This window comes from Cottoperca gobio, chromosome 3 (genome assembly GCF_900634415.1).
Source record: "Cottoperca gobio chromosome 3, fCotGob3.1, whole genome shotgun sequence".
Lineage (NCBI taxonomy): Eukaryota > Metazoa > Chordata > Actinopteri > Perciformes > Bovichtidae > Cottoperca > Cottoperca gobio.
The window spans coordinates 27,333,792-27,357,663 of NC_041357.1; the positions used below are offsets into that span (position 1 = coordinate 27,333,792).

A 23,872-nucleotide genomic window follows, 5' to 3' on the forward strand; every position below is an offset into this window, starting at 1 on the left:
CATACTAACTTTATCAAATCTGTGCATATTCATTGTTTTCAGTGACTTGACTAGCACAGAGACCTGGAGGGCAAAGCACTGCTCCAACATGGTGGGAACTCCATAGAGCTAGAGCACAATCCTGTCAAGTCTTCATCTTTTACAAGTGTTTAGATCACCTCTCAAAAGAGGAAAAACAAAGATATATGCACATACTGCGAGTCTTAGGCGCGTGTGACCCAGATAAAGAATCCATTGCAGTATTTTAATCATTAAAAAACAGCTACGTCCCAGCAGAAGCTGTACTTTGGCGATGTTTACACACATCGCGGGGAGAATCCATCCCCTTATACTGCTTCCAAGATGAAAGTCTACACAAGTACAGACAGTTATGTGTACTTTTGATGTAGATGGGTCAACAAGTCTGTTATTTGGGAGGTGAAGGGACAAGACATTCTTCATTGTCAAAGGGAATTTGAGTGCAATGTTGGGTGCATGGGTGGGTCAGTGCAGTCAGCCAGTGCAGTTCGCCCTTCAAGGGAAGTAGTGACAAGGCAGTATAGTTGAGATAACTCAGCAGTTTGTCATATGGATGTAATATAAACTTTTTTCCATCGTCAGGTTAACCGCACAGTTTAAATGACCCACCGTGGACAGCCTGGGCTGCTGTGGAGAAGGAGGGATTGATGCGATTTGGCCTCTAAATTTGTACCGCAGGTTTAGGAGAAGTGTTCTCACCAGGGACAGCAGCACATCTAATTGCACAAATCCACAATGTCCTCTCTCTCTCTCTCTCTCTCCCTTTTTTTTTTTTTTTTTTCCGAGAGGGGATTCTGTAGAAACACAGTCCAGCTTGTCTACTCTTCAGTTTGTTTATCCAATTGAACAACAACTATCTGGCATTTTGGCTAACAGTGTGCTAAAAGCTGAGCTGTCATTGGCGGGAAGTGGAAGGCAGCCTCTAGGTGGACGTTCATATAAAGCAGTAATGTCGGGGGAAAACTACGATTAATAAGAGCCAGTTTAGGAGCATTGGGTTAAATGCATCACCGTTGACAGTGATTGCACAAGCGGAATCATTTCAGAGTGGTCCTGGTGCCTACATTACCCACAATCAAACTCTTAACTGCTGACAGTTCAGTCAGAGGTTTGTCTGCGTTATGCTAATAGTGGCTAATGAGCAGGCTACAGGACGTCTGGTAAACTCACTCATTTCTTCCTCCACACATTTTAAAACTTGTAGTCTTCGCCCACAACCGACGCCGCTTCAAGTGACATCACTTGAGGCAGTTTACCAGACTTTGTGCAGCTCCCTCTGGAGCCACAAAAGGCTTTATACAACTTTTTCTTTCTGATATGCAGTCGTACTTCACAAGACCTGTAAACAGACTTTGATGTGTAAAATCTGTAGTTTGCCTTTCAAAAAATATATAATAATAAATTATGCATAAGTGACTCATACTAAATTACTTCTCATCTTAAACTGTGTACAAGTCATTTATAATAATGTAGTCAGATCGACTTATCAACATGCACTTGCAGGTCAATTTAAGTACCATACGGTATAAGAAATATTACATTTAGCATTTTTTTAAACAGATGTGGTTTACAGTAAAAAGTTGCGTCATTTTATTATTTGTCTACCTTGTAAAAATATAACATAAATCACCTTCCCTCCACGCAGCTTAATCACAGACTTGCATACATGGAAATGGCAAAACAATAAGTGATGTTATGTTTGTTAGGAGTGAAACGACTGTGCGGCTCATCCAACCCATCCACCGTCCTCACACTCCAGTTGTGAAAATGACTTTCACTCAAACAAAGCACTTTTTTTCAAAGCACGAATTCTCAAAGACACCTAAAGCTAAAACACACAGAACCGAGATTCAGCCTTTAAATGTAAAATAAATCCCCACTCTGTCAACCTGTGTGTGTGTGTCCTCTATCTCACAGAGGCATAGCGGCAGTACAGCCAGCCACCACTGCAGCCCTCTTATCAGCCTTCTCACCAGCCCCAGTCTCATCTCGTCATGCTATCACCCAGAGCAATGACACAGGAGAGAATGCTAGCCAGGCAGCCAGCTGCAAGCTTACTGTCCCCGAGTCCATCATCTCTCTCTGTGTCTCTGTCTATATATATATATATATATATATATATATCTCCTTCCAGTTCATTCCTCCCTTTGTCCAGATTGGCCTGTACAACATGTGGCAGCTGGGTGGATGCGTGTGAAGGGATAGAGAGAGAGATTGGAAGACAGTCCTACTGTCACACAGTAATTGGGACAAAAACGAGGCTTGTGCTCTGCGGCGTCCTCCCCTCTCTCTTCCTCTGACTCAGTGGTTCTCTTTCTCAATGTAACCGTTTTAATATGTTCTTCCAATCAACCTCTCTTCCTGTTCTTGTCTCTTGTTTATATAGTTATCATGTGATTCTGTGTGTGACCATACAGTACCACTTTAAAAATAGGATTTAGGAGGTTGTACTCAATAACTAGGTTCCACACAACTAATTGTTGTGCCACAGGTAACATAATACCAACTTGGTGTTTACATGGCTCCTGCGTTCCTTGGATTATTGTCTTGATTGCTTTATTGAGTCATTCTTCCACCTGTGTTATTATGGTCAGCCTCTCTCTCACTGTTTATGCTCCCATATAACCCTCCTGTTGTCTTCCTCTCATCACCAGGGCCAGAAGGTTGCAACCTGTTTATTTATCACCTGCCCCAGGAGTTCGGAGATGCGGAGCTCATGCAAATGTTCCTGCCTTTTGGCAACGTGATCTCCGCCAAAGTCTTTGTGGACCGAGCGACCAATCAGAGCAAATGTTTCGGTGAGTAAAAATCTACGGTGGAGAGAAGAAAAAGCAACAGATCAATGCACAGGTGCTTCCTGGCTCCCTCACACAGGCAATATGGTGGGGATCGGCAATGGAAAGAGGAGAGTGTGCTGTGATGGTGGTGGACAAACCGACCATCAATCCATCATATAGCTACTCACCTAAACATCTTTCCAAAATTGCCATTTGCTGCACACATTTATTCACCAGCCTCTCTATCACACCATTCCTAACACAATCAGGATCCATCTCTGCTTCTCTGCCATACCCAGACTCCTTTACCCAAGAGAAAACATTTTCCCAGACCCCCCTAGTGCTCCTGCTGGCAGCCGAGCAGCATCCCTTCCTCTTTGCTCACCACCCACACAGCAAACCAGTTCATCAGGGTGGAGGCAGTGCAGGTGGAATCCATGGGCTTAAAGAGATAATAATAGACTGGTGTGGGCCTTACTGTTGATTCAGTTGGACAGCAGCACCCAGGAGACCGGCAGAGAGAGAGAGAGAGAGAGAGAGAGAGAGAGAGAGAGAGAGAGAGAGAGAGAGAGAGAGAGAGAGAGAGACACACACACACCAGAGAGGGACAGAGAGAGAGAGAGAGAGAGAGAGAGAGAGAGAGAGAGAGAGAGACACACAGAGAGAGAGAGGGAGAGAGAGAGAGACAGAGAGACAGACAGATAGACAGAGAGAGAGAGAGACAGAGAGAGAGAGAGAGAGAGAGACAGAGACAGAGACAAGAGAGAGAGAGTGAGTGACAGGCAGAGAGGAGAGAGAGAGCGACAAGAGAGACAGAGCAACAGAGAGAGCGACAGAGAGAGAGAGAGACAGACAGACAGAGAGAGAGAGAGTGAGTGACAGGCAGAGAGGAGAGAGAGAGGCAACAGAGAGACATATAGACAGCGACAGACAGAGGAGAGCGCGACAAAGAGACAGAGAGACATGAGAGTAAAGGCGACAGAGAGAGAGCAAACAGAGAGAGAGCGACAGGAGAGAGAGAGAGAGAGAGAGGATAGAGAGAGCAGATAGAGAGAGTAAGAGAGAGAGAGAGAGAGAGAGAGAGAGACAGAGAGAGAGACAGAGAGAGAGAGAGAGAGAGAGAGAGGAGATAGAGATAGACAGACAGAGAGAGAGAGAGAGACATAGAGAGAGCGACAGAGAGAGAGGAGAGAGAGAGAGCGACAGAGAGAGAGCGACAGAGAGAGAGACATAGAGAGAGAGAGAGAGCGACAGAGAGAGCGACAGAGAGAGAGGAGAGAGAGAGCGACAGAGAGAGAGCGACAGAGAGAGAGACAGAGAGAGAGAGAGAGAGAGACAGAGAGACAGACAGAGACAGACAGAGAGAGAGAGAGAGACGAACAGACAGACAGACAGACAGAGAGAGAGTGACAGACAGAGAGAGAGACAGAGAGAGAGAGAGAGAGACAGACAGACAGAGAGAGAGACATAGAGAGAGAGACATAGAGAGAGAGACAGAGAGAGAGACAGACAGAGAGAGAGAGACAGACAGACAGACAGACAGACAGAGAGAGAGAGTGACAGACAGAGAGAGAGACAGAGCGAGAGAGACAGACAGACAGAGAGAGAGACATAGAGAGAGAGACATAGAGAGAGAGACAGAGAGAGAGAGAGAGAGACAGACAGACAGACAGACAGACAGAGAGAGTGACAGACAGAGAGAGAGACAGATAGAGAGACAGAGAGAGAGAGAGAGACAGACAGACAGACAGAGAGAGAGACATAGAGAGAGAGACAGAGGAAGAGAAGAGAGAGAGAGAGTGACAGACAGATAGAGAGACAGAGAGAGAGAGAGAGACAGAGACAGACAGACAGAGAGAGAGACATAGAGAGAGAGACAGAGAAAGAGAGAGAGAGAGAGAGAGAGAGAGAGAGAGAGAGAGAGAGACTCCCAGCATTGGCTTTCTTTCACTCTCCCTTCAACATGGCATGAGTCTCTTCCTCTTCCTCTTCCTCTTCCTCTCTTCCGTCTCAGGACTCTCTCTCCCTCGGCCTTTGTGTGCTCTCCTCTAAACATATGCCTCTCACTATCACTATCCGTCAGTCAACAAGGGGGAAGGACAAAGGGGCGGTGACCTCATCAGTCTCACCGGCTTATATTCCACGGCTTGTAATTAAGATCTTGGCAAAAAAACAGCATTTTAACCCATCATGCTTTGGTGGGGGTTCTTTCCTTCCCTCCCTTTTAAAGCAGAAGCTTCGGGGCTCCTTCATAAAACATTAACACATTAGACGGCAGAAGACCCTGGGCTTGAAGGGGGATAAGTTATTAGGCCTCTAAGAACTTGGACCACTTAATCCTAAGAATGTGTGTTCAGCCTGGAGTGTGTTGTTGATGGACACTGACGCGTGCACATGTGTAGATACACTGTAGCCTGTACAGAGTAAGAGACCGTACAGAAAACACGCTTTCACTGCAGCAACATGTTATATAAAGGAACAGAAAGCCACCTTCCTGTTAATAAAAGACAAATCTAAGCACACACAAAGCATTAAGACAACTTAATTATTCATATCTATAACATGTCTGCATGTCAGCGTTTAGTTCACCCGATATCTTAGTTTCCCCCACACCACCACCCTATTCTGATTTAAATAATCCACTTCTGCCAATTCAAATCGTAAAAGCATCAAGTTCATAATCTAAATACAGATTGCATTCTGTTTGTTGATGTAAAAGTTAAAAAGCAGCATGTCGCCGTCTCGTGATGAAATGTTAAATATTGTGTTAATGTTATTAATACATTTTTAATTAAATACTAAAAAAGAAAGCGCTTGCCAATGCAGAATGATTGTCGTGACGCTCAACAGGATGTGCATACATGGCCTGGTTTTCCATGCAGCAGGGGTGGACTACATTTTGGGATGTTGAGAGGAGATAACCCGACATCCCTCTTCGAGATGGAGTGTTTACAGAGAAGCTTGGAAATGTGAATATGAGGAAAAGGTCACTGGAAGAGCACTCGAAGCATGTTCTTATAAAAGGATTTATTTCTGGAGTAGGACTCTTAAGGGATGCGTCACCGTCAATTCAGACAGATGTCTGTTTAGTTAAGTATCTTTATTTGCCTCCCGATGAAGTGGATGTGTGCAGGTGAGATGGGATTTATACAAAAATTCACTTCTATGCAATAAAAAGAAAATTAAGATGACATGAAAGCACACGTATTAACATAGCTTTAAAGAGTCACCTTAATGTATAGAACATCAATAAGACGTGTGCACCCACGTAGATATTCACTGTTTAATCCAACCCGTGTCTCTAATGGATGTAACATTAGTCTTAATCCCCCCCCCCCTTTTGACTCTCATTATTGACTTTTAAAAGTGATCAAAGCTTACCTTGTTAGCTGGATTTAGCTTGAAAATTAATTTCAAAAGGTCTTCTGAGAATGGAATAACGCACACACACTTAAAAAAGGAATCCTCTGCTTTTTAGAAAGAATATATATATATATACGTAATTTACCTAAAGGGCTTCTGGAAACAGAGGACACGTTTTGTTTTTCCCCCACTTTTAAGGGGTTATTCATGCGTCAGAATCAGAATCAGAATCTGGTTTATTGCCAAGCACGTTTTTTGCTTTGCTTTGGTGAAGAAATATAAATATATATATATATATATATAAAAGAAAAAAAACAATGTAATAAAAAATATGTACATCTTAATTAAAAGTGGAGGAGCTGTGCAATAGTGGTGGTAGCAGAAATGTGCAATATAGTCAGTTAATTAAACACTTTTAAATTGTCTTTCCCAACAACTCTAAAACCATAGATTTCATATAAAAGAACAAACAAATCTCTAATCAACACTTGCAAATGATAAAACAACTATCACAATAAATAAATGCATAATATGTAAGGCGATTAAAACTGTAAAGTTTGCAGACAAAGGTTCACGACCTGAGTTGTGCAAATCCTGAGGGGATGTGAACCAGCAACTAACTTCTGACAGCTACATCTGCAACAGTGCCGTAAAGAGGTGTTCCTCCTGCAACAGTGCCGTAAAGAGGTGTTCCTCCTGCAACAGTGCCGTAAAGAGGTGTTCCTCCTGCAACAGTGCCGTAAAGAGGTGTTCCTCCTGCAACAGTGCCGTAAAGAGGTGTTCCTCCTGCAACAGTGCCGTAAAGAGGTGTTCCTCCTGCAACAGTGCCGTAAAGAGGTGTTCCTCCTGCAACAGTGCCGTAAAGAGGTGTTCCTCCTGCAACAGTGCCGTAAAGAGGTGTTCCTCCTGCAACAGTGCCGTAAAGAGGTGTTCCTCCTGCAACAGTGCCGTAAAGAGGTGTTCCTCCTGCAGTACCAAACAGAATCACAGCGCAGAATCACGACAGAGTCACTCTTCTGTTCTCGGGCGATGTGAGACCTGGTCCTCCACTTGCATTTCCCCATCGTCACCCTGTTTGTTGCAATGTTTGTGCGTGTTTGTATTAAAAATGCACAACATTACAACGCGTACAGACATTCTGCTAATATGGATGGCTGCCGCGAGAGCCGTACCTCAAGCATTAAGTAGCGTTCGGGGGTGTTGAGTAGCACAGAAGCACTCACTCAGTGTGGCATCAAAGATGTGAAGCATCATCCGCTTACTTTGTCTCGACAAAACAGCCACAACTGGAAACATGTTTAGATATCTAATTCTGCTTTTATTGTTTTAATGTCTAAAGATACAAGCACAGTGCAGTCTTTGTCCTTCTCCTTCCCTACTTTGACCCCCAGCATCACCTTTTTTGGCATGTGGATGTAAATGTGAGGTATGGAGATTCGTTAAAGCCGGGGATAGCGTGCGTGTTTGTGGGATTGGGAGGGGATCACTGCCAACTGACAGGCGCTTCCCTGCTCAGTTTGTTTAAAGGGTTTGTAAAAGCAGCAGCCTTATCTCCCCCGCACTGACAAAAGCCTGCCCTCTCCCCCCAAATTAAATTGGACCCATAGCGGTGTGATCAAATCAGCTGGCAGGCGGAAAATTCGGGCCGTCAATCACAGAGGTGTCTGATAAGAGCAGGCAAGGAGTCCCAGTGTGGAAAGCTGCGGGCTCATTCCGCCTCGACACCCAGGTGATAACTCAGAGCAGCAGGCACCTCCGTCCTACACACCTTGCTCCTAGCATCTCGTCACGACCTCCGTGCCCTTTACTCTTTACTCAGATACATGCTCAGTCACACGCGTACAAGGAAACACACACACACACACACACACACACACACACACACACACACACGTGCAGCCCTGCCACTCTCTCCAGCTCACACTGAGGTAACATTAAAAGACTTTGTCGACACACAACACGAGACTCTTTTCTCCCTGTAATCTTGTAACACCTTTTCATGTTTTTTTGTTCTCTGTTCAAGTTAAACTTGAGGTTTCTAACAGCTCTTCTTCCTATGATTTGTAATATCTGTGTTATTAGCCTTTGTGGGGTTTTATGTAATCTTTTTAATTCAAAGATTTTCAATTAATCCGCTGAAAAGAGAAAACAAAAGAGCCATTGTTGTGTCATTGTCGAGAGTTAAAAAGGGTCTTTTTCTCCCCTCTTTTTCCTTTTATCTCGCCCGTCTGTTCTCCCTCTCCTGTTTCTCTCTCACCTATTCTTCTCCCCTCATGTGTTGTTCCTTTCCCCCCCCCTCATCTTTCTCTCCCACTATCTCTCTCCCATTCTTGTCTCAGGCTTTGTGAGTTTTGATAACCCGTCCAGTGCTCAAGCCGCTATCCAGGCCATGAACGGCTTTCAGATAGGCATGAAGAGGCTGAAGGTGCAGCTAAAGCGGCCAAAGGATGCCAACCGACCTTACTGACTCGTCTGCTGTCCATACCCAGGTACACTAACACCCATGCAGTAACACGCCGTCCCATACGGTGCCACGCCTGTTCTCAAACCCAAACTGTCCACTTGACTTGGATAGTTTAGTTCTTGTTGCTGCAGTACATGCGAGAGTGAGAGTTCAAACTTATGGGGTTTGAAATCTCATTTTTACCTGCAGGACGCTCCGGTGCAAATTGATGACATCATCAATACCCAGCTGGTCGTAATTGACCGTCGACTGAGGATGGCGTTGAGAAATAGTTTCTCTCCTGTAACAGCTCGGCTTTAGATTTCTGTCAGCTGCTCAGACGCACGATGATGCACAGAGAGGATTTATAGTAACCTTCTACAAAGCTACTGATGAACATGATGAGTAGTTTGTTTAGTGGAGAAGACAAACTGCAGTGGGTGTAAAGGGTGGAGCTCAGCACCGTCACTAATCAGCATCACTTGGTTAACTCTTAACTCTTCAGTCCGATTTCAAATTCTGTCATTTGCCAATTTTCACAAAAAGCATCGAGGTATTGTTTCTTGAACTAAGTCAGTGGTTCACAAACCTTTTCTGCAGGGCCCCCCCCCCCTTTTGAAGATAAGAATATTTTCGAGCCCCCTGCAATAGCTCTTGTAAATGATGCTGCTTTACATAAAGTATACACTCACAAAGTACAAACACACAATAGTTGTACCACCAGGTATCTTCAATCTCTAACAATTACTTTTGTTGGGGGGGGGGGGGGGGGAAATTACAAAGTCAAAGCTTTCCTGCAAAATAATAAAAAAGAAAGATTTACTTAAAGTAGCAGCATCCTTCAATAAAGACTCATTTCATAGTGTCGGGCTTGATTCGAACAATCATCGCCCATCTGTTGCAAAGTGCAGCTGCCAGTGCAAAATAATATAGATGCGTTCTCTCTTCGCCCAGTTGCCGAGACAACTTTTCATTACAATAACATACGCCTGGATGATATTCCCCCATAAATAAAAGCATGGTGAAACCGTTTGTTTGTTTTAGATTTGACTCTTTAAAAGCAACACGATGGCATTAATGGAAGGTGGTGCGCAATACAAATGATAGATGCTCCCTTTATCTTCTGCTTGATAGCATTTGAATAAAAGTTGTATCCTGTGTCCCAATTAAAGAGAGGCTTTCAAAGCACCCGGAGAAGTGTGTGTGTGTGTGTGGGGGGGGTTTGATTTAGCACATCAATGGGGGACAAATGGAAAATATCCTGCTCCAGCGCTGAATGACAGGACAGTCATTGAGATGTACTCAGAATGTCTCAAAGTACAGACGTTTCACATAATAATATTCTGTCACTTTATCAGTGTGTGTGTGTGTGTGTGTGTGTGTGTGTGTGTGTGTGTGTGTGTGTTTCCGTGTCCTCCTTCATCTCTGGTCTGGTTCAATTCATCTCTGTGTCTTTTTTCTTCTGTTATTACACCACTTCTGTTGTCGAGTTAAAGGAAAAAGCAACAGACCAAAACCAAAGAGCAGCCCGTAAAGCCAGCTGCTGCTTTATGGATTCTTAAAAACCATGAGGGATGTTATGTAAAGAAGCTGGATTTGACCAATCTACTTCTAAGAACTTTTCTTTCCCTCTTCATTAATTGCCTTGTATTGTGGAAGACGGTACACTGAGCTTGTGAGCGAAAGACTGACACGAGTTCATCTGTTTTCTAAAGCCAACTGCATTATAATGATGGGAAACTTTGATGGAACTAGAGCGATGAATTCTTTTGTGTTCTTAGGTAAAAACTTCAATATGTGGATAACTTCAGAAGCCCCCCCATTTCTTTACTCTAATACTGACGATTTCGCTTTGAAGTTGAATTAAAAACACGATCAGACAGCATTCTCTCCTGCTGGTCTCAGGAGCCCTGCTACTCTGAAATTGCGTTCTGTGTCTTAAAGATAAACTTAATGCAAAAAAAAAAATCTGAAGCGCTCACTGTACGGCCACCCTCATAGCAAACAATGCAAGGCAAATCCAATTACTGTAGACAGGACACGTTTCTGAAATATGCATTTCTGCCTTAAGGGTTATCTTTGTGAATATAAAAACATCAATTCAACCTTTTAACCTGCAAATGTTGTCAGCCTGAGAATATTTCTGCAGCACGTTGGGGCATAAGAAAAGGTTCTGTTTTTTCTGTTTTACTTGTCAAGTCTTTTTTCTTTCCTCAGTTTCTTTATGGTAATGACCATAATAACATCATTTGATTTGTCAGGCAGAATAAGTGAGAGTGTGCAATACATATGGAAAGGGTGCTTTGAATTCTGACTTAAGGAAAAGAAAATCCCACTGTTTCTTTCCTTCTTTTGCACCCCCACCAACCTGGCAACCTGACACGGCCAAACACAGTGTGAGGTGGCCTTTCGCCGCTATAGCCACCTCCCACCCACACCTGTCATGGGGCCAAGTTCCCACAGCTGTAAGTTGAACCCATGGTGTCATTTTCTTTTGGATGACGTCATGTGGTGGGACTGTGACTGCGTTGCATGACGTGGCGTTGATTGATATCTAACTTCTATCTCTTTTATATTCTGCCCTCTTGTTAAATATATATATATATATATACTGTATATTGTATATTGGCAGTTTGTGGAGTGCAGTAAAACGATGCCTTTCTTGGCTGGTACCTGTTGTACATAATGTAACTGACGTGCTGCTGGGTGGTTGATTATAACTGGAAGTGGCCTTTAACCCTTTGTGCTATTGTACCGTGTGCCCTTGTGATGTTTGATTTCTCTTGTGGGGTTCATGTGTATGGATGTATTGTATTTCTCTATTTCTTCACATTCACATCAACAGTGTTTTTCTTTCCCCCCAGCAAACTATGATTATTTTTTTTTAGGAAAGTCTGAATCTTTGCAGAAAGGACCTTTTTTTTATCTCCCCCCCCCCCCCTCCGATCGACAGCTGTTTAGTTGAGAGATGGCCAAGATGACCCTATGTTTGTGTAGCCAATTAAATCTCCAACGTTCACGCAGCGAGCACAGGCAAATGTTGACACTCCACTTCTCCGTGGATTCCATCTGCACAGGGAGTGCTTCTGCAAGATTGTTTTGTTTGCCTAACATGAGAATCACTTCCCATTTATTTATTTATGAGGGTGCAAACCAATTACGCCGTGATAGCAGAGCTGCAGGCAGCGCTGCGGACCCACATGGCCAAAATATGTCCACCCTACAGCCATACTGTACACATAGATGTATAAGCAGGCTGCAGAAATAGAGCAAAACACACACATTCCTGGGATGAGTGTTTGCCGCTGCATGCTGTTCGTGTAGGTTTATGACACCAGGTAAATTAGCTCTGGTGTTTGTGTGGCTTGTATCTGAGATATTTGTTACTCAGTCTGTAAAAAAGACAAAGGCATCAAACACAGTGAAAAGGTCCTTTCTTTGCAAGAGAGTTTGTTTCTATCCCTCCAGGCCAAGCCCTGATAAGAGTTAGTCGTTTTCATCGAACTCACACAGCCCTATTCTTTCAGAAGCCCTGCAGGCGACTCTCCCTCCCGTAGTCTATCCAATGAACTCAGGGGGGGAGTCTAGCCAGGCAAGCCAGGAGGAATAAGGTCTTTCTATGCCTCTTAACTGCCAGGTGTCTTTTATGGAGCCATCTCAGTAGATGGCAGTGTGTCGGGGAGGGCATAACGGCGGGACAAAAAGCTTGTGAAAAACAGGAAATTAATTTTTTATTATCTGACGAAGTTGGAGGGTGAAATACTTGTGAGGTTTTCAAAGAAGCTGTTTACTTGGGAGAGATTTAAAAGCCACTGTGTGTTTCTTCTTCTCGGTGGTAGATGTATATGCCGCCAGTGGCTTCTAAAAGAGGGCATCTGTAATCGTGACGGTTAGTGCTTTATGCTGCTAATGGCCGGGCTCGCTTTGGCACACATAAGAAATAAGCTAGAATCTGCGCTCTCACATCTAAAAAGCAGATCTATTATGAAATGGTAACAAGCTCATTTACAGGAATGGAAAGGGAGAACAAAGAGTGTCTGGGCACGCTTGTTCCCGTCACAAAGTCTTTCATGTTCGCTCCCAGAGAGTGATTTGCTGTGATTTTGTAGCCTTTCTTCACCTGCATCATAGCATCACAACATCTTAGGGATGATAGGCTGTAAACTAGATCTTTTATAGACACAGCGCGGACATTTAGTGACAGAGCAGCATTTTAAGTCAACGCACAGGCGGGGGTTGGATCCTAATTAGAGGCAATTTCTCCAAACATGTACGTTTTGTTTATATTGGCTTTGTCTTGTTTTCTTCTTGTTCTTTGGCAGTTTCTCTGTAATGAATTAACAATACGATGAATGACAGCAACACTCCGCTGTATTTCTTTTCATGCAGGGAGATGTAGTCGGTTTAAATGAGGCCTCCCTTGGATTAGTGCTGTCACAGTGTAGGTGTCTGTTCCATATGGTTAAAACACAAATCTCCCACCCCACCTTTAGCCCACTTATTTCTGGTTTTGATTGACACACTCCTCTTTTTTTTTCTCTCCTCCCCGTCTGTTTCTCATGCTGTTGGCTGTGCCTGTCAGTCTGTGTGATAACCGGGAGCCAGCAACCCTGAGCATGTTTGCTGCAGCCTCACTAAATCCACTCTCCCTATTCTCCCCCCCCCCCCCCCCTCCCTCTCTCTCTCTCTCTCTCTCTCTCTCTCTCTCTCTCGCTCTCTCTGTGTCACAGGATGAAGGGCCACAACACCTTATTTCCACAAGTGCAGTAAAAGTACAAAGACTTCTTGCTCTGCTACATATCATGAAGGAAGGGTGGTCCCTTGATCCTGCTGGAAACCCGCTGAAAGATTGGGTGACTGAGAGAGGGATCCCAGAGTTGTTGTTGTTTTGTTTTATTTTTGTTTTTTCTTTCTTCGCAAATGCCTCTTTTTTCCCCGTTTTGCTTTGGCGTCTGTGGAAGAAGATTTTTTGCAGAGACCAACTTTTTTGCTGCTGTTTTTTAGACATGATGGGGAAAAAAACCTTTATAGACTCATTATGCTCAAAGCATGCATACTGACACAGGATATAGATAAACACAAATAACAAAGCAAACATACACATTTAAAGATGCTACACATAAAAAAAGAAAAGAAAAGGGAAAAAAAAAAAAAAAAACTACCTTGTACATGTATAAATACGTGCAAATGCCAACTCAAGTACTGACGCAAACACATGCGTGTGTGCACACACACAAACACACACACCAGCCTGCTGCCATTTTGGTTTTTGTGCCTACACAGGTGTTGTGCTCTGTGACAGGGCAAGCTCTGGATCAAAGAAGAAAACGAGAAGAAGAAAACGAGAAGAAGAGGAAGAGGAGGAGGAAGAAGAAGAAGAAGAATCCAGGATAATTTACATGCATCATTCCTTAGGAAATAGGGACCAAAGGACTAAACGCTTTTTAAAAGAATATAAATATATAAATATATAAATATATATTTAAAAACTCATACCTTGTAGCTGCAAGTATTACAATTTACTCGTAGTCAAAAAAATCATTAAATCAATATCCAGTGGCCTACTGTAAGTACGAATAAAAGAAAATGGAAATAATGTAAAAAATAAAAAAAGACATGGCATCGTAGTGTAGGGGCTGATCTTTCGCTCTGGATGCTGGTTTAGCTCCAGGTTGTAGAATAGTAAAGTAGATTAGAAAACAATGTAGATTTGCTAACTTTTGCTGTTGTTTAAAAAAATACTTGAAGTTGTAATGAAAAGTGGGCAAAAGGATTGGGTGGGGGGGGTGCGGGTGGGGGGAACATTCATCTGCCCCTTGTACGCAACGAGTCTCTTTTTCTTGGATGTTAAAGGTATCAGCCACTGGATATCTCGCTCATCATGATGTATACGTCACCACACGCTCTGACAGCTATGAACAGAAGAAGAAGAAGAAGAAGAAGAAGAAGAAGAAGAAGAAGAAGAAGAAGAAGAAGAAGAAGAAGAAGAAGAAGAAGAAGAAGAAGAAGAAGAAGAAGAAGAAGAAGAAGAAGAAGAAGAAGAAGAAGAAGAAGAAGAAGAAAAAGAAGAAGAAAGAATGACAAGAGAAAAAAAAAACCAGACAGAAGTTACTCATGTCTGCGCTGGACGGGGTGCAGACGTTTAAGGCTTCTCACTAGCCTTTGTGTTCAAGCGACAATCCACTGTAAAGACCAAGCAAATGGACATGGGGGTGTGTCTTTTGTTTTTCTTTGTTCTTTTCTTGTCCTTTTGTATTGCAACAAGGAGTGTGAATTGTGAAGCCACAAATTGTTAAGGGGTGATGGTTCCACTAGAAGGACACATGGACGGTCACGAGGGCAGCAGAAAGGGAGTAAAGAGACAGCTACTGAAACTGCCAGCAGAATGAACTCAGTATACAAATGACACGGCCCTTATAGCGTTATGGAATTCTGTCAAAAAAAACTAAGTATGCCTGTTGTAAACAAACAGGACTGTAACGTGACATGCCAAGGATACGCGTGTCCACTGATATCAGCTGCAGAACTCCAGATTGAGAACAATCGCCTCTTGTCTCTTGGCAGATGCTAACAAATATCTCTCTGAAGGCAAACTGGATTTACTGGATTGATGGTAAAGGAGTGCAGGCTTTTAGAGCTTAAAAGTCTGTCAAATATAATGTAAATTCCACTATTAACATGTTCCCTGACCTGCTTTCTTCATGTATTATACATAGAGCCTATGCTTGAACAGACTATTTCTAAATGAGTTCTAACAGTCACTCTTAACCATCATTCAGCTCGCTCGTAGCCTCTCTGACACCGACGCCACGCAGGACCGAGTAAAGCACTCCAGTTCTGTCATGTCTTGATTAAGGGTCCTGTAGCCTTTATTTCGACTGTTTTAGAGCTCTGGATGCCAGCTCTTCTCGAAAAGCAGATCAATATGTTTGGAATGAGTCTGGAGGGAGGAGCGATGTCGTTTCAGTCACTCTAAACACTTCCCAATTTTCTCTGTCGAACACCAGCTCACATCCGTACACCAGCCCTTCGAGCACTGGCAGCTGGCTGTAAGAGGCATGGCTAGGCAAGGAGAGAGGGAGGTGAAGAGAGGAAGTCAACAAGCAAACATGACATCGGGATCCTTTAAACTGATGCTTCTAGGATCATGCCCAATTACTCAATCCAGAAAAAAATAGAAGCTGTAATCAAGCTCGTGGTGACAAACACTATTTATCCGCCCTGTATGCTTTCAAAGAGCAGGATTAAAAGGGTTGGAGTGTACCTTAGGCTCGAGTCCAACCAGTTCCCATTTACTAGCGAGACTCCCCTCCTTGCCGTTTCCTCCCTCTTGCACTAGCTTTCTTTAGACAGAAGAGCAGACCAGACCTATTCCAAAGCGCTGAAGAGGGGACTGATAATGTGTGCCAGCAAATTCTTCAATGCACTACTATTCTTTGTCATTTACATAAGCAGAAGGTCTTGATTTGATATCAGTGTGCCATGTACCCCCTCTTGTCCCCCCTGTCCTAAGAGCAGCCATGCCTTTCCAAAACATCAGCCCAACTGCCAACAGCCCCCCCCCCCACCCTTTAGAACAGCATTTTCGAAACTGGCTAATGTCTGTGCTCACTACCCTTCAATTATCTCCTGCACCGTATTAGACATGCTATTTCACCTTTCCCTCTAATCACACTGTAATCACCAGCCTCTATACATTAGCAGCAACCAAGTGAAAAATCACCGGGATAATCACTTGGACCAAATGACGGGAGAGATGGTCCCCTGCATGCACATGGATGACAGAGGGAAGATTAGAGAGAATTATGTTTGTGCCGACTCCCTATCAAGGCTGCTGACAGCTGACCGGGCACCAATAGAACCAGGGGCGACGAAGGATGTGGGATAAAACCTTCAATATCATAGCAAGGTGTTGCAAAGCAGATTGACATTAGCAAAAGTGAAAAGACAAAAAGGTGGACGATAAGCGAATGTTTAAAACCAACAATCTTTGCTGGAAATCTGCAAATGTGTAGAAGCAGCGGCGGTGAAGCGTGTGATTGTGCTTCTTCTTTCAGCATGTAATTGTTTCTCAACTATATCTTCAGACACCACAGTATTTTACACAATAACTTCTATAATAATTACGCTCTTAATACACGTATTGCTTTCTCTTGCTTGTATTCCTGCTGGAACACATGCAAAGCACAGTAGTGTTCAACGCTGAGAGAATATCCGTGAAGCACAGTAGCTCTTCAGATTTAAAAAAAACAAAACAAACGTCGTCTTAGCCCTTGATCGGAAGTTAGGTGGAAATGCAGGAAGCTACATGATTTGTCTTGAAGTAGGTCAAAACAAAGCCATGTTCTGCAAACCGTTTGTGCTCATTAATCATGTGAAGCTGAACTAATCGATGGGGAATCTAATGTTCCATGAGCAATGAAATGTCCTGTGCTTGTCTCTGCCATCTTTAGAATACATTCTGCGAGCGCAGCTCTGTCAGGCTGAACATGAACCTTGCATGCCTGCTCCACTGATCTTCTCCGTCTTATATCAGATGCTGTACTAGTTCCCACTTGCTAATGGCAGGTTGAGTCCCCGGTGAGCCCAAACCCAGTCTAGCCGAGTATCCCGCTGTCTGCTTGGCTAACGGTGCGGTGTTCGTGTAGCATCGCTGCTATGCCAGGGCTAAATTAAGCATTATGAAATCAGCACTTCAACACTTTTGATAAGGGTGCCATTATTACTTATACACTCAGGGGAGGGTGTTACTGATGTGCATTAAAAACAGAAATAGCTATGAAACATGCTCCAAAACTGCTAAAACAAGAACAGATTGTTGTTAGATCTTTCCATTCCCCCAGTTATTGACACGGGTCTCTGCTCGCCCGGCTCCCAGACACAGTTCTAATCTGGTTTTAAGTCCAGGCCATGTTTCACCTCTAAGAGCAATGTGAAATGTCAACCCAAGCTGTTGCCAAACACTGGCATTTGATTTGTGTCCTCTAATTTACAATGATGAAATATAACATGGCATTTTAACCTCAAGGATTAAGTAAGAATCTAATGATTGTGAGAGTATAACATTTAGCATGCCAGTCCAAACATACAAGGCAATGTCAAGCATTATGTCCCTACCCCCCCAACCGCATTAAGCTGCTTCATCTAGCAAACTCAGACTCAATGCTTTAGCGTGCGCATATAGCCAGCGCTGTTATAGTGAGCATTAAGCTCACTTGCTTCTCTGCCACTGATGCATGCACCCACTCTCACGCTGTATTATTAAATGAGAAATTGCGGGGGGGGTTTAATACGTAGGATACCCGATTGCGACTATACGACTGCTCATAAGGTCAGTCCTCTAGAGGAGCATGTATCCTCGGAGAACCCCTGCCGACGGCGGGCCGAGCAGAACTGCTACAGCATGTCTACGAGTCTCCAACCCCCTGGGTGCATAACACTCACCCTAAAATAGCAGTGATTGTCAAGGAAAGGAAGTGAAATGTAATTGACTGAAAGTGGAGAGATAATTAAAGGAACCTGTTGGACAGGAGGGAAGAAATTAATGCCTCTCATTTAATAGCTGCTTTGGGAGAGAGCTTTTCCATCATCTCACATTAGCGCAGAGAGGATTTCGCTGTGGAAATGAGATTTTGTATGGAAAAGGGTGGAGGTTGAAATAGGCACTGGGTGGTGGTGGTGGTGGGGATTGCTGTGTGCTAAACTGACACTCCACAAAATCACTCCCAATACTCAGGGCATCAGGCGCTATGATGTCATGATTAGTGGAGAGGTTCAGAGCCTTGCCTTACCCCTGATCCTGAGGGAGGTCGAGCAGAATCACAAACAAAGAGGTCAGTGCTGTGAGATCGCGTCCCACCGCGGGGGAGCGCTCCGCCAGCAGAAGGGCCGATGAACCACCCAAATTGTTCTTTGGATTTATAGCATCGCCATCCAATTCCAGCGAGTAACAAACAAACAAACTAACAAACAAAAAAAGGTGCCATCTTCCTCCCAACATCGCACAAGGAAACGCTGGAGGTGTGTGATTATGTTTAACAACATGGCTGACAGTAATGAAGACTTTTTTTATTCCTTAATGTAAATAGCCTATTAAATACGAAAACAGAGGACGGTTGTATAGCAGCGTGCGTTGAGAATCCCAACTCTGTGGGACAATGATGTCACTATAAAATGTATCCACAGCAGTGCAGGGATCTAGGAGAGTTTTAGTTCTTTTAAGCCCTTTAAGTTTGGGCTCTGAACACACATCCTACAACCCTAAGCGTCAGACTAAGGCTAAGAGAGTATTTGACTTAGTGTCAAAGCTAAGCCACAGCCCCGAAGTGATCCTTTAATTAAGATTCTGTGTACAACGACATGTCATGATTTTTCTGACAGAAGAAAGATTGCCTGTGCGGTAATTGGATTAGTCCAATTGGGGCTGATGAAAAGATATGACAGTGACAGTAGAGTTCATCCATCTGCATGCTCACCGCTTGACAGTGCGACAAAAAAAAAATAACAAACCCATCAGCCACCACGACACTTTTTCAAATTCATTAGAAGTGAAAGTTTTGGCTTTATAAGGAAGTTAGTTTTACAAAATGAAACTCCAGGTAACAGTTTGTTCAACATGTACATAAATCATTTTCGAATCAAACATTTAATACACACGGTGGAACCCACATGTACGTGTTTAGGCCGAGATCGGAGGAAGGGGAGAACCAAGAGAGCTGTTATTGTAGAACCCAGCAGAACCCCCTGCTAGCTTGACTCAATCCTGAACACACAGCTGCATTACTCCTGTACATACAATATAGCTTATTTTTAAATTATGTTGAACCTTCTTTATAAGCCGTACAATAGATCATGTTCAAACGTTTAAAAAAAAAATGAAAAGAATAGTTAATATATTTCAGTGAAACTAAGAAAAGGAACCTATGAAATAATTTATCCAAACCTGAAGATGAAACGATGTTATTTCTTGTATAGTGAAGCACTGATGTTCAAAAATGGGATTTTATACTCATGTTGGTAAATGGATCTTTATTTTCTCTTCCATTGTGTTATTATCTGCTGAAGCTGGGATAGACCCATTGTCATGAGGTTTATTCGGATACACTTTGATCATTGTTCTGTTGTTCTTCTTTTTCTTTTGGCTGCACAATCCCTGTATGAAATCCCTCGTGGATGAGCAACTTCAAAGAGATTTTTTTGCTGACGGAAAGCTCTTAAATCAATAATCAAGAATTAACAAACTGCACTGTAAAAGGATAATTGATGGTACTGGTCATGTGGATTCAGAAAAATGAGTCCATTGCACAACTGAGTTCAAATGAATCAGCATTGCATGTTCAAAAAGAATCTCATTTGAGGCCTTTTGTTGTTTTGAGAAAAAAGCAAAAAAAAAAAAAAAAAAAAAATCTAACTTTGCAGTCAGATTGGTTTGGAGACCGATGCCGTCATATCTCATTGTCTTTTAACCAAGGACGGTTTCCTGTAATGTTCTTCTCCTTGTCTATCTCTGTCACGATGTAATTGTGTTATTTTCCAAGGGTTGGTGGTAATCATTGACATAGCTCTGATGTTCATCTTCTATGTTCTTTGCTTTAATGTGACTCCATCCACTGAAGACATTGTACCAACAGTAGATAGCGCCACAATGCTTTACTCCAGTCAGGTTGACTTGTTAATGTAAGGAGGGAATTCTGCCTTAAACCCAGCCTGTTCTCTCTGACAGTACTACCTGTGAGCAGTGGTCAGACAAACTGTATTCTGGGGATGCCAAATGTTCTATCTTAAAAAGGTAAAAAATAAAATAAAAAATAAAAAATAAAAAAAAAGCAGTTTTTGCCTCAAGCCCATTCTGACACAAATAAGGATGTGGTCATCCACCTCCATTTCCATTGGTTACAAGGACCAAAATGTAAACAAACTCAGCTAACTGAGCAGTTTGCTCCAATCAAGCATTCAATGAGAGCCTTTAAAGAATTCACTTTTAGTCATCGGTGATTTTGCACCATGAATCTTTGTATCATGAATCATCACATTCCCAGCTTCACTATCTAACTTCATTCTCTTCTCATGCAAAATTAATTATTTATAATATGTTTGGGTATTTATATTCACGATGAATGGAATAATCTTTTATTTTATTATTTGACTTGAACAAACTGTTTTCTTTTTTTGTTTAAAACAGAGATGTAATTTGAAATAACGTTGGCTCGGGTCTGTTTCCCTGATTCGGGGTGATATCTCCCATAGTGCTCCTGAACTCTGTAGTTCTCTAGTTCATTATATTCTGCTTAGACTAAAATAAAGCACAGTCCTGTAGAAGATTGAGCCTGCTGTGTCCTTCCTTTTTTTTTAATATATATATCTATTCACATTCAAAAGCTTTGATTTAATAATCCCTGAAGGTTTTCCTCTATCGTGGTGTGCATGCATGACCCTGTTTGCAAAGATGTGAAGTGTTCGATGTCCTCTTGTCACTTGGATTGTGGAGAGAATGCATTTAGGACATGCCATTGTATTAATTGAGCTAACAGCGCTAACCATATCCGAATACCAAATTAGATGAGACGGTTAGTAGAAAATCGTTTAAAAAAAGGGCGAATAATGCATAATAAATGGAAGGGAGATTGGAAGAGGGAGGGGAATAAATTGTGAATTGATTAAAGGGAAATGGATATTCAGCTCTTGTCTTGTGGAGGTGTAACAGTGGAAACAAAATCAGGTGCAAAGGGTGCTGTTGGTTATCGCCTGTGAATAAGAAACAGGAGGTCAATCGATTAATCAGAGGTTTTCCTCTGGCTGCGTTTTATCGACAGAGACGTTACGATAAGGAGAGTCGGGTCACATTGAAGCCTATGGTCAGTGTCCTTTTTATGGCCCAGAGTCTCCTCCTCCCTCATTAACCCCCGGGCTCGGTCAGCGGTCACCAGGCGCCTCGAAACCTATTACAGCGGAAGGAAAAGTCCATAAGATATTGTGTCTCACGACTAACAGGAGCCCCCTGTGCACAGTGAGTGAAATCATTTAACTTGTTTCTTTGCAAATCAACATGGACCGTCAATTTCCAGCAGCGTCAACTGTCCATCACAGCAGAGGGAAAACATCAAAACTCCCCGACAGTAATTGTTCCAAGAGCAGAGTATGACACCCCAGGGAACATCAATGACCAAACCGTCCCAAGACACCAAACATCATTTCTTGTTTATGGGCCTCTCTGGTGCGTCCGTGTAGTAGCATTCATGTGGAAACAGATTTATGGTTGCTAAATTTGCAGGAGATAAAAAGGCCAAGAGTGCCCAGTTGGGGCACTAACTCTTGGCTATTCACATGTTGACTCCTGTGCCGGAGTCTCCGGGGACCCTTTCTCATTGTGCGGCAGACACTCCATGATTCCACATGACAAACTGGATTGTTCCTCGAGTGAGTCTTGCTGAATTATTTTGGTCCTTTCGATTGCATCTCCTACCCCTGAGACTTTCTTCTACTGTTGCCTTTGAGCCATAAGCCTCGACAGCCACCGTTGTCGATACTCAATCTGTTCTGTAACCCCTAAAGCTAATGAAATGTGCTAACAGGGGTTTGTTTGTTTGTCTCCACGAGGGGGGCCAAGGGAAAGAAAATGGAACAACAAGACTCTTTTGACAGTTCCATTCTTTCCAATGTTTTGGAGTGAGGGATAATCATGAAGTATGGATTGGATAGAGGAAAGTTATTACATTTTGTTGTCTTTATCCTTGTTTGAGTTGTAAAAAAAAAAAAAAAAAAAAAGGTCAGGTTGTTCCAAACATGGTTCTTTGCAGTTCCTGGATTTATCCTCAATTCTTACTCCCCTTCTCTCCGTGTGGGAACGGAAAAATCGTTTTTCTCACTTCTCTCAACCTTGTATCCCTCTAAAGCTTCCGTGTACAAACACACAACCTCCTGCCGGGCTGGAGGGTTTCTTGTGTGTATTTACTTTATTGGTGGTGGTGATTGGGATTAGGTGGTTTTATAAAGATCAAATATTGCATCTGACAACACACGACACTCAACTGGAGTTAAGAAGATACGTCCTCGAACAGGTATCTTTAGGATTTTACATTTCCAACATATGTTCTTTATGCGTGAATCGACTACATCAACAAGCAAGCAGTGGTTGTTTTGCATTCGGGAAGGCTGTTGTGCACACTTCAACGGGCCTATCAGCATGTTCTTTAATGGGAAACATGTTGCAAACACTAAGTATAAGCTATGCCACTCAGAAACATGAATGTTCTCTCAACACGCTCTTTAAATTGCAGATTTGCATAGAAGAGTCTTTATTCAAACTCTTCTACACTTCTTTTTTAAACTGTTATTTATATAAAAAAAGAAACGATCCCTGAAGGAGGATTGGAAGGGCTCGACAAAGGGTGGCAAATTTCAATCCCATCCCTCTTAACATGCAGATTCTGAAATAACAAAAGATTATAACTAGACGAAAGTGTGAAGAAGACCAGGGTAAGCAAAGCTACACAATCCCTTTGATCCTATTATGTATTACAAAAGCTTAATCAATATCTAATCAAGGAGAATACAGCATGCCATGTCTTACAGAGCTCTCTGCTGTCAGAGGTGAGGTTGCCATGGTGACTGGACAGGTGTGGGAGAGCTTGGTATTGATGGAAATTAAGAAACATTGATGAGACTTGAAGATGCCGGGATTGAAAAGGGAGATAATTAAAGAGAGGGATGCAGCGGGAGATGTGGGGAGGGTGAGGGAGGGGGGGACAAAAGAGGTTTAAGTTGGAGACGCTGGAGGTGATCCAGGTTACAGGTAACTTCAGGGTGCGGATGCATCTCTGCTTTCCACAGGAGTTGCATTCGCTACAGAGAAACTGTTAAGACAAGAAACGAACGCATTTAATTTACGTGTGGAATTAAAGTTGCATACGAGTGTCAAGGGTTTCCAATTACCAAGGATTTCTTTCTTTACTTTATCACTGCAGCAACAACAACAACAACTTAATGTATTTTTCAAGAGCAACCTGACAGAGGGAAACACACACACGGCTACAATTACATTTGCAGATAATATATGTCAATTTCTCACATAACATAACAAACAAAGGCTCAGACCGGCTCCTGGTGGAATCTGCCTCCAAGTCATCAATACAATAGAATTTAAATGTTTGATGAAGGCAGTTTGGAGAAATATGTGACAATGAGGATATGTCTGACTATAAATACTAGTATAAGCACATTTGGATTTCATTCCAAACTACAATCTGAAACTCAATGTAATGTGGTTATTCCT

The 23,872-nt window shown here is 42.7% G+C and overlaps 1 protein-coding gene across 1 annotated transcript in view; it reads left to right on the top strand.

The window, feature by feature from the left end:
• The window catches only part of celf6 (CUGBP Elav-like family member 6), a 134,994-nt gene extending 114,967 nt beyond the window's left edge, over positions 1-20,027 (top strand). Inside the window, 3 exon segments of the mRNA XM_029455800.1 lie at positions 2,673-2,816; positions 8,498-8,647; positions 13,332-20,027. Coding sequence (XP_029311660.1) covers positions 2,673-2,816; positions 8,498-8,625 — 272 coding nt within the window. The 3' untranslated portion in view covers positions 8,626-8,647; positions 13,332-20,027.
• The last annotated feature ends 3,845 nt before the right edge of the window (positions 20,028-23,872 follow it).